General features: G+C 43.2%; 1 protein-coding gene across 5 annotated transcripts in view; it reads right to left on the bottom strand.

Annotated features, from left to right (window-relative positions):
• Positions 1 to 12,073, bottom strand: part of LRP1B (LDL receptor related protein 1B) — a 1,609,743-nt gene that overhangs the window by 70,874 nt on the left and 1,526,796 nt on the right. For all 5 annotated transcript variants that reach the window (XM_019480601.2, XM_059727405.1, XM_059727406.1 and 2 more), the window contains one exon: positions 5,849 to 6,013. In XM_019480601.2, coding sequence (XP_019336146.2) covers positions 5,849 to 6,013 — 165 coding nt within the window. The remainder of the gene's footprint in view (positions 1 to 5,848; positions 6,014 to 12,073) is intronic.

Genomic DNA, 12,073 nt, shown 5'->3' with positions numbered 1-12,073 from the left:
AGTAATTTATGGGTCCTCAATAATTCATAAGATTGAAGAGTCCTGCTTAAGTTTACCAAGCCACCAGCACAGGAGAAAGGTATTAGCAGAGTAATTTTTAGAACACACAGTTACTAGCAGCTTGAGACTCCAGCTATGCTTCAATTCAGACCCCTGATTCCACAAACCCTGGGTGGCCTGATTTAGTCAGCTTTATTAGTTCAGTGCTAGCCAGACATTATCCCATTTTGGAGCTTCACTCTCTGGGGAAGATTGCTATTCTTTGTACCAAATTATCAGGGAAAAGGGACCCTTTATTGAGGGGTGAAGATGTGTCTTGTGAATCTAGAAAAAGTTATATTCATTGCTTTAAAAAGGCAGATCATGGAGCAAATCTGAACCTATTTGACCTATACTTTAGATAACATTTTTAACATTTTGGAAACAGCTTGAAATACTTTATCAATTGTTCTTTACCTGTGGCAGAAAAACATGCCAATGTGATTTTCTGTTTATTTCTGACTGAATAACCATATATTATGATTGCTGCAAACATACTAGAAATACAGGTTTATCTGATACTATTAATTACCTTAAACTTGTTAATGTTTTTAACAAATTCAATTATTGCTGTATTATTTTCTTTTTTATTTTGATGTGTATTTTTCTTATACTTTTACTGGGTCTTTTTTTAGAGTTCCTATTAATTTGGTTTGCTGGAAAATGTTCATTACTATATCAAAACTTTTAATTACATGTCTCAGATGTGTGCTTTTAATTAACTGATGACATTTTCTTTTGTTCAATTATTGTAGTTCAATACAACTGTCATAAACTTATAAATTTTAATTAAAGCTGCCCCAAACTCTAGTTATATAATGTCCACATAGGAATTTGCCAAAAGGCTTAACTGTAAGTAAACCAACAATGAATAAATCCATGAATTGCCAGTGGGATTTGTTTAACAAATTAACATTTGTGTGCAGATAATGAGGTTCTACAACTTATAATACCCAGCAAAAAATTAATAAAATCATGTTTAAAAAAATGAATAATACACTGCAATTTACTTAATTGGTTATCACATTAGTATTATTTGGTAGTAAAAGGGAACAGAATTTATATGAAAACTTTTATTGGAAATGTATTTTCATGTGCAGACACATTTTATCATGATATCAGATTATTGAGGAGAATTTTTTTCCCTTGATATATTTGCTTATATGAACCTATATCCAAAAATGCCCAAATGAAACAGTTTTATTTCTAGGTAGAAGTAGATCCTTACAGCGCCTGCTGCTTAGTGGTATAGTGTGGCACCCCCAGTTGGCACGGTGAGTATGTTCCTGCTTTGTCATCTGGATCCCCAACTCACCTGCCATGACTTGATGGAACTGTAAAGAAGGGGGGGGTTCAGTGGTGTTCCTTCCCCCCAGATGCAGAGATAGGGATACTCACAGGTTTGCTGTGTTTTTTTTGCAGGGCTCCGCCTTCCCTACACCCTGTCCACTTGCCAGCTGCATTGATCTTTGTGTCATCTCCCTGACTCAGGGTTATGGCTCATTGGTCGCCCTGAGGGGCATCCACCTCCACAACTGTATGCACAGTGCAGTCTTGGTCAATCAGCCTGACCGCCTTGGTTCCTAGGACAACCATGATGTCCAAAGTGCTGGCTTCAGGGCTGGGGGAGGGGGAGGGGGGATATATATATCTATATATCTATGAAGCTATCCTAGAGCCTCTAATGATCTGGGGCCAGGCTTTTCAAGCCCCCAGCCAGATTCCAGATCCTCTTCTCACTCTTCTGCTGCGGGACAGAGTTGTCTGGCCAGCTCCCACCGGCACACCATCTCTTGGTGTGCCCGGCATGCTCCCAGCTGGCCTTCCCCCCTGCCTGGCTTCTGGTAGGGTTTTTAAACCTCCCACAGCAGGAGCTGCAGCTGACATCATCAGCTGACCATCACCCAGCCTGAGGGACAGCCACTTGAAGAGCTGGCGAAATGCCAGCTTGCCTGGCTCTTTCTCTGCCCCAGCCTGCCTAGGAGGTAAGTTTTCTGGGATGTGGGTGTTCCTGTACCCTTCTTTGGGAGTGCTGGGGTCTGCCCCTGGTATTTCCAAACCCCGTGGGTATTTTGCACTGTCATATATAAGTTCTCTTTATAACAGGGGTGGGCAAGATGTGGCACACCAGGCCATTCTGTTTGGCCTGTGAAACCCACCCAACATTTAGAAAATATTTACCTGCCTCTGGCTGCCTGTGTTGCAGCCTTCAATGCATTGCCAAAACTCAGTAAGTGGCCCTCCACCTGAAATAATTGCTCGTCCCTGCTTTATAACCTTGTACCAGGGTAAAGGTGTTTTGATGTAGATGTGAATTCCAGTGTGAACAGGCTTTGGAAATATATGTGGATTAAGTTTGATTTCTCCAATTTAAAGAAGGTAAAGAGCAGTAAACTGATGAAGATGATAACAAGTTATATCTGTCTCGCTTGCTGAGCTGTTCATCCTTTTCAGAAGTATTTGGAAATGTAGGTCCTTGTTGGAATCCTTTCCTCCCTTCATAGAGGATAGGGGAATGAAAGGATTCAGACGTGAAATGATTCCTAGCAATAGGCTGAAGGGAGTCTACCCTAAATTAATATAATCTGTGAGCACCTAGTAACCCAAATGCTTCTATATGAAAGGCAGTAGCAACAAGTGTTTGCTCCAGTTGATATAAAACTTGTGACCTGACATTTAATTACCTCTTTCTCTTTCTCACCTCTATGCCCTGATTAAAAACAAACTGACATCACTAAAACGATGCTAATATGAGCTTGTCTTTTAGATATGTAACCCCATGAGCTATGAGTTTCAAGAAAAAATAATTCTTATTCTCTAGTAGTTAAAATTTCATCGCTATTAAAGAAATGTCACTATCTAATAGTCACTAGAGTTGACTCAGGATTCAGTTTTTTGTTCTTGATGTATAGCACTATCTTACTGGCTAAGTATAGAGAGTCAAAAAGCCCAAGGCAGGATCAATTCAGTCTTCATAGGTTTCTCTAAGCTGGATAGATTGAACAGATAATTAACAGAAAAGATATTTATTTCTGAGATAAGAAAACTTGCCTGCACCAAAAGGCAGGGGCTGGTGGAGGCTGGAGGGGCATACAGCAGCCTCCTAGGCTGCCAGCTATTGCCAGGTCATGCCTGATTGGCTGGCTGGCACATGCCTCCAACCCACTGCTCTCCCCTGCAGGGGAAAACAGCCCCCCACCTTGGCTGGCCCTGAGCCAGATGTCTGCCCCCATGGGGGGAGTCCCAGGACTCCAGGGGGGTTTCCTAGGTCAGATTGGGATCTCCTCAAGACCTAGTCTGCCCAGCTGCTGCGGCTGGCTGAAGGGTAATTCCCCACCCCCACCCCTGCAGCCAGGCCAGGATGGCACAAATAATTGATTGCAGGAGAGCGAGGAAAAGAAGTCTCCACTCCCAGCACCAGCCTCTGCATCCTGGTCCACCCAGCTGAGAGGTGATGATTCCTTCTCAGCATGCCTAGGCCAGCGGGACACTGATACCGAGGGAGGCAGAGGAAATGAAGCCACCCAACCCTGGCCTTGTCCTTCTGAGCTGGGGACTTCCCAGCTGATGGGGGTCGGGCCTGGCCCAGGGTGGCAGGTTCCCCCGTCCCTGCCTGGCTGGGCCAGGTCCATAGAAAGAAGGATCAGGTCCCACCACCCAGCACAACACTCCTGGGGCACCTGGGCATCCTGAAGCTGCTGCTGGTGCTGGCCTCTAGAGGCTGGCTCCATGGTGCCACCCCACTCTCCAAAGATCAGAGGCAGAGACTCACAGGGGGCAGGGCTGTGCAGCCAGCTTTGCCTTGGGGAAGGGGATGGCTCTCACAGCACAGCCCCCCACACCAACCTGGGCAGAATCCAGGCAGGGGTCTCCTTTCCTCTGCCTCCCCCTCCCCCATGCCCTGCTCTGTCACAGCCTGGGGTGGGGCCAGCCTAGCTGGCCAGAAGAGAAGAGCACTGGTGAAAGCCAGTATTCTGGCTTTCAAAGGCTCCTGGGATACTAGGGGACTGCGACCTGAGTTGGGAGGGGATCTGGGACAGAAGTCCCATAGAACAGCTTAACCTCAATCAGTTAAGCCAGATACTATATCCATTGGGGTTTATATTAAAACAGGTTTGGCCATTTTGAAACCAGTTTATGTGCACTTAACTTCTGTTTTGTTACAGGTTTAAACCAGTTTCTGATTACTTAAGCTGGTTTATGTGTCACTTCTGTCCCAGGGTCATGTGAGACTTTGCACACCTTACTTAAGGCTAGACTCACAAAGGGGACTGTGTGCCCTACCATCCAGAGGAATTTACAACTTGGATTACACAAGGTGTCCTTTTGTACCAGAAAAGAAGAGTGAAGCAAGTATGAATGGGACTGTCAGCTATCAGCATTCTGACTGGGGAACTACTTCAGCTATACAACAGGAAATGTAAAGAAGAGGGGAAAGGTGTAGGTACATAACTCAGTGCTACAGAAAAGTGCCTATCTCAGTTCAGCACCATGAACCATCTCTTGGTGTTAGAGCCTAAGTTCTTCTAAAAAATGGTGGGGTTGGGGAAAAGAGTCCACTCACAATACTTTCAGAGGAGGAGAAAATGGTGCATCCCCACACCCTATGCATAATAGTTGTGTGTTCATTTGGGAGATGAGAGACTTGGGTTCAAACCCCTTTTATGTGTTCTGTTTTGTATTAGAGCAGAGAATGCAGCCAAATTCTTCTCTTTTTCTGGTGAATGTCAAACTATGCAACTATACAGCAAAATTACCAATAATTATAGTAATTCCCCTTCTTTCCAACACAATTAATATTTAAATTATTCTATGCAAAGTGAAAAAGCTTTAACAAAACAGACATGGGCAATTCAGCCTGCACGTGCCCTCTGCTATAATGGTTAGGAGATTCCCTTGGTGTCATGTGAGATGTAGGTTAAAATCCCTGTAAGTAGAGAAGAGTGGAGAAATTTGTACCCTTGCTTTCCACTTCCTACATGTGCAAATTAGGCAGGAAGAATGCTTGCTCTGTCAATATCAATAGGTTACATTTCTGTTACAGTATATGTACCTCAATACTACAGGATGTGAACAGCTATATGTATGGCTAGCTGGAGAAATTCAGTCGCCTAGTTGTCTTTATGATTATCAGAGATCCTGGTTTTCTCTTAAAAAATAAATAAATCCCCAATTTTCAGATGAAAAAGTAATTCAAAACCCACATTTTTCTGTGATCAAAATGAAACGCCACTATATATAGCGGTGTTTCATTTTAATCTCAGAAAAATGTGGATGGGGGGGGTTAATCTGAAAATTGGGGATTTTTGTTTTTAATCAGAGAAAAACAGGATCCCTGACTATTAGACAGTTTGGTGTCAAGGAAATTCAGTTATTCAGTGGGTCAGGTGAATGTTGTATGAATGAAAGTGATGCCTACATTTTTGCCTGTGGTATTAATGTTCCCCTTGAAAATCTAGCTTCAATCTTTTTCCTGGCATCAGTTTCTGTAACTCTTTTTTCTGTAAGTCAAACTATATTACTAGGAAAACTCTTGAACACTTGAATGAAAAGCACTATTTAGTTCAAAGTTAATGTGCGTATTTGAGGTGATATTAGCATTTTCCTGCAAGCTCTCAGCTAAAGAAAATGAATTGCCTTACCCATGCTATAGGCCATAAGGCTCAAGCAGAACTTTGACTTTGATATACATACCTATTTAATTTATAATCTTGTATTTTGTACAGTCTTGTATAACTACTAACTCACATTTATTCACATACAAAATACATGCAAACCTAAAGCACAAAAGCTGCAAAAATATATTTACCAAGAACAGAGGCTACACAGGTTCCTCCATTTTGACAGTAATTATAACAATGGTTGGTTTCACATCTTTCTCCAGAATAACTTGGCCAGCAATGACATCTTGGATCACCTTTCTCATTGATAATGCATCTTCCTCCATTTTCACACATCAGTTTACATGTGTCATCTGTAGTTTAACGGGAAAAAAATGCAGGTTACTGAAATCTTCAGGAATTCTTTGTTGCATTAACCAGAACAGAAATGTGTATGTTGTGGGGGTGGGATGGCAAGGCTGAGCCAAATGTATTTTTACAGAATCAGATCAAGTGAGCTCTTACTCACAAAAGCTTCTGCATCTCTGAGTCAGTTAGTCTATGGGGCGCATCTCTACCCTGCCTTCTGCCTGACTTCAGACTAACATAGCTAATTACTTCTCCCTGTACTACCTTTGTTCTCCCTCTCAAATACCAGGTCTGTTGGGGGCCATGTCTCTCTTAATTGTACCATAGCCTTTTGAGGTAATTACATTTGCTCATCTAGTAGTTACATTATAACAAAACATGTTGTTCAAGCCAATCTGATTATGCTACAATCATAATTATCACATAATCATAATTACAGAGTCTGTGCTATTTGAAAATATGATTCTTTAATAAGGATATAGCCAAGGCTGAAGGCTGCAATCCTATATGAAACCTTTTTCAACACACCATGATTAAAAGACCTGTAGAATTGCTTAGATTAGTTAGTTCATTCTGTAGAATAGTTAATCAAGAATCCTCTACCAACATCCAGTTTAGACAGTTCTGATCTCTGCAGTGCAAACATAAGCCCAACATAGTTTAAAATTATCAAGTAGGCAGCAAGGCCATCTCTAGTGTGGGAAGGCCTTCCAATCAAGGGAACTATAAAGATTACATCTGAATTTTATTTTGCTATTTTTGCCATTAGTAATAAGAGAAAATTAGTTGAAGTAACTACACTAGTAAGGAATGTGACCAGGTATGAGATATATTGTCAATTAGGGTCCTAGGCTATCTTTCTTTACTTTCTATTTACTTTCTGGTTATGCATTTCTTTAATAGACACCACAAATAATAACAGGGAGTGATTTCATGATTACCTATCCAGGTACCAAGGTACCAATCATGTACCAAAATTATAAACTGTCAGTCTTCCTTTGCACACTAAATGCAGATAAGTATGGTTTTTCTGGTCTTAATTTCATAGGTGACCACTGGAACAATGCATCTCATGAAGATCAAATTTTGGTCACAACATATTTCAAAGGACGATATCTGTGTCAGTCAAACTCCCAAGTTAAATGCTTTTCAACTCTGTAATACAACTGAAGGGAGGCTAGGGAGACAGCAGTTCTGAGTACTGCCCTGGAGGTGGAAATAGCTACTGCAGTAGCTGGCCATGCTATAGCTGGCCAGCTGGCAAGGTGTTTCAGCTGTTGCTGAACTGTGCACCAAAGCTCCCTGGTGAGGGAAGCAACCCTGTTATTCCTTTGCTTTACTTACATATGTTTTTTAACTTTCCAGGGGAAACATTCTATTGGGAAGAATTCAAAATATACTTCTCTAATTAAGCCTGCTTCACATCAAATTTTGAAATGGAAGATAAAATGTTAATTTTATAGTATTTCACAGTTTGGTATTTTATTCTCCTGCTTGTCCTCAATTTCCTGCATAAGTATAATCTTTCCTAAAGAAAGAATGGAATGGCATGGTCCTCTCTACTTTGACTTGGAAGAAAAGACTTGCATACATTTCATTTATTCTTTCTCCAGATCTGGCTGCATTCTCCTTTTTTTAATAAGGAGATGTATTTGTAATATATTTGCTTAAGGCATCAAGACATTTCTTTTTGTGATCCTTGACAGTTTCCTTTGTTCAAGGGTAAAAAAGTTGACCTTCCATAAAGGCAGCAAAAAATGAGGCAATCATGCAATGCTTTCTGTACTTTTTAGACACTTTTGGCTTTATTTGGTGATTAGTCATTTTTCCTCTCACTTCTTTAGAAAATCTACACTACAGTCCTTGCTTGGCTGGGAGAATTTTCTTCTTTGCTAAGCATTTTTCTTGAGGAGACACACTGCTCTGTGCTCATGTCCTGGGGTGAGACAATAAATGGGTGTATAATTGTCCAGTGCAACACTTAAGGAACTACACTCTTTGGGAGAAGAAGCCTACTTCTTTCCCTGAGAAAAAAATAATTTATTTCAGCACAGGTATTTTGCTTAATTTGAAAAGGAATGTACTTTTTGTTGCTTTACCACTGAGTGAATCTAGCGAAGAAGATTACTCAAGAGATTAATGTTATATTAGGACTGAGTGATTTTTCTATTTTTCTTACTTGTATGAAAATATCAGAACCTGCCTGCTAGCTGTAAGAACAACCTTCCCTTTGAAGGCCATCAATAATTCCATTTGTAATTAGTCTTTATTTAATATGGTGGATTTCCATCCTCTCTGGAATATTAAAGAGGGATATGGAAGGTGAGTAGTTCTAGGGAAAAATTTAAATGTATTTTTTAGTCCAAAGTGAAAAAGGAAGGCTAAGATGGATGAAAAGTTTCTTAGTTTCATAGATGTTAGGGGCTAGAAGGGACCTTACAGATCATTGGGTCCAGTCCCCCTGCACTTGGACAGGAAAGACTGTTGGGGTCAAATGACCCCAGCAAGATGGTCATCAAAACGCTTTTTGAAGATTGCCAGGGTGGGTGTATGCGCCACCTCTGCGTGGAGTCTGTTCCAAACTCCTGGTACTCTACTTTTAAAGAAGTTTTTCCTTATGTCTAGTCTGAAGCAATCTTCAATCAGTTTGTGCCCATTATTTCTTATATTTGCCTTGTGGGCCTTGGTGAATAGATGCTCCCCCAGGCCCTGATATACACCCCGATATACTTATAAACTGCCATCAAGTCCCATCTGAGTCATCTTTTCTCCAGCCTGTACAGTCCCAAGTCTTTCAGCCTCTCCCCATATGACCTGGTCTCTAGGCCTCTAATCATGTGTGTGGCCTTCCTTTGGACTATCTCAAGCTTCTTCACATCCTTCTTGAAGTACGGTGCCCAGAACTGGATGCAGTACTCCAGCTGTGATCTCACCAAGGCTGAGTAGAGCAGGAGGATGAGATCCTTAGCCTTGTTCAAGATGCCTCTGTAGATGCATGCCAGGGTTTGATTAGCTTTGCCAGATACGGCATTGCATTGGTGGCTCGTATGCATATTGTTCTCTATCATGACACCCAGATTTCATCCAAGCATAGCACTGCCGAGCCTGTAAGTGTGTTGTCAACTATTTCTCCCCAGATGGAGCACTTTACGTTTGTCCATACTAAATGACATCAGGTTGAGGTCTGCCCACCTCACAAACCTGTCCAGGTTGGCCTGTTTTGCCAGCCTGTTCTGGAGAGTGACCACACTTTCCCGAAGTTTGGTGTTGTCAGCAAACTTTGCCAGTTTGCTTTTAGTACTGGAATCCAAATAATTGATAAACATGTTGAAAAGCACTGGTCTAAGCCCTGAGGGATACCACTGGTCACCTCCCACCATGACGACTCAGTTCCATCAATCAGTACTCTCTGGGTCCTAGCATAGAGCTAGTTAGCTAGCCACTGGACCTTAAAGTAGTTGAGGTTACATTTTCCAAATTTAACCATGAGGACATCATGGGAGACCAGGCTGATGGTCTTTTTGAAATCCAAGTATATGGCATCAACCTCATTTCCCCTATCCAGGTAGCAAGTTACCTGATCGTAGAAGGAAATGAGGTTGGTCTGGCATGACCTGCCCGTAATGAAGTCATGTTGGCTATCCTTCAGAATGCAGCCTTCTAGTCGCCTGTCAGTGATAGATTCTTTGATCATTTTCTCCAGGATTTTATCAGGAACTGAGGCCAAACTGATTGGCCTGGAATTCCCTGGGTCTTCCTTTCATTTGTGAGGGAAACAAGAACAAAAGGTATACTTCTCTTTCTAAATATAGTGCATGCTTCTCAAGCCAATATATTATTTCAAATAGAAAGACACTTCTTATGGCTATGGCTTTAAAAAGCCTGAGGCAGGTTTCTCTAAGTTGTATAAAATGGATCAGGAGCAAAGGGAACACATGTTCACCCTTTGGTGGGGGCGGGGGTGCTTGCAGATGTCTGCACTGGCTGAGGTCAGAAAGCAGGGTGCACTCCCATGCCTTGCAGTGTGGCCTCTCCCCCCAGCCCCGCTCACCCCCCAGGCACTGGCTGTCAGCAGCATGGCTGGGTGGCTCCCCAGCTGTGCTTGCTTAGGTCTGGCAGGGGCTGGGGCCAGGCCCACAGGTCAGGGGGTCTCCACTCCCCCCACGCCCCTCCCCACAGCCACTGCCCAGTTTGGCTGACACAGGCAGGCAGGAGCTGGGACTGAGAGACACACAGGGTTGTCAGCTAAGCCAAGCAGCACAGTGTGTGTGTGCAGGGGGGTGGTAGCAGTGGCTCTCTGTTGTACTGATTCCCCGCCCCCCACTTCCTCCTGCTTACACTGCCCGACTTGGCTGACAGCCCCGTGGGGCTATCAGACCTGGTTCTTGCCATCTCTGTGACAGCTGAGCTGGGCCAGGCAGTTGCAGGTAGGGAAAGGGGTGAGAAAGCGGCTTGGGCCTACACAGTGGGGGCTGTCACAGAGACAGCAGGAGGCAGGGCTGAGAGCTCTGTGGGACTGTCAGCCAAGCTGGGAAGTGTGGGAGAGGAGTGGGGGGGAGCACAGCCCCCCCCCCCCCGCTGCATGGGCCTGGCCTGAGCATTCCCAGACCTGAGCAAGCACAGCTTATGGGGGAGCCTGTGGCCTCCGGGCGTGGGACCAGCTCTGTGCTCAGCCAGAGAAGATAAGCTCCAGCTGAGGCTAGCTTGCCTGCCCTGCAAGAGGGGTCAACTGGGACCCACAAGGAAGACTGGGGTGCTGGAGTGCTGAGACCTAACTTGAGTCAGGAGGGGATCTGGGACAGCAATTCAATAGACCCATCTAACCTAAACCAATTCAATCTGATACTACATCCATCCAGATCTATGTTGGAACAGGTTCCAACATTTTTAAACCTATGTGCATTGAGCTTCTGTTCTGTTACAGGTTTAGATTAGTTTCCAATCTCTTATATCAGTTTGTGTGTAATGTCTGTACCTAGCCTAAGTATCATCAGCAGGCATCATGGTTTTCTCACATAAAAAAAAATATCCCCAATTTTCAGATTAAAAAAAGTAACCCCAAAAAAGTAATCAATTTTTCCATGATCAAAATGAAACACCACTAATATCTATATCTATCCATTCCAGCCAAAATCTGGAATGGGCTCCCAAGGGAGGTGGTGCTCTCCCCTACCTGAGGGTCTTCAAAAGGAAGTTAGATAGGCATCTGGCTGAGGTCATCTGAACCTAGCACACTTTCCTGTCTATGCAAGGGGTCAGACTCAATGATCTATTGAGGTCCCTTCCGACCCTAGCATCTATGAATCTATATACTAAAAGCTGTGTTATCTGGCACGTTATTTATCGGCATGCTCTATAAACCAGCAAAAGTGAAACTGGAAGTCCCACTTCACCATGTTTCACCAAGTCCCACTTTGCTGACTTCAGGCCAAGCAGCCTGCATGGGGCCCCCTCCCTGTCCCTGTGGCACACTGACATGTGGGAGTGAAAGCCTGGTGCACTGGACATGGCGGGAGGGGAGGCACTGTGACCAGACAAAGATGCCTCTCTGGTAACTGGCATATTTGGTTATCCAGCACCCCCCATTCTCCATTGGTGTTGGATAACAGAGCGTTTGCTGTATGTACAGATAGATTAGATCGATAGATAGATGTGTGTGTGTGTGTGTGTGTGTGTATGCACACATATATGCACATGTGCACGCACACACACACACACACTCTCATTAATGGTGTTTCATTTGGATCATGGAAAATATGGATTTTGAGTTACTCATTTTAATCCAAAAATTGGGGATTTGTTTCTGATCAAAGAAAACCAGGATCCCTGATCATAAGTGTGCTACTTGTTTTAGGAGGTGGGTGAAAATAAGAAAGACAACTTAAAGGTGACACAAAGAGAATGTTTGCTGGAGACAGAATTTTAGAATGTGGTGTAACGTACGTATGGATTGACCCCCAGACTCCTCGGCAAAGCAGTTGAACTATCTAGAGTCTATGTTTGAAATAAGAAAGCCCCAACTGTAACTGACTGATGGAAATACCACATTAGAGTAAAAATTCAGC

This window comes from Alligator mississippiensis, chromosome 4, assembly GCF_030867095.1.
Source record: "Alligator mississippiensis isolate rAllMis1 chromosome 4, rAllMis1, whole genome shotgun sequence".
NCBI classification, from domain to species: Eukaryota; Metazoa; Chordata; order Crocodylia; family Alligatoridae; genus Alligator; species Alligator mississippiensis.
The sequence above is the reverse complement of the archived record's forward strand: the minus strand, read 5'-3'. Positions and strand labels throughout refer to the sequence as shown.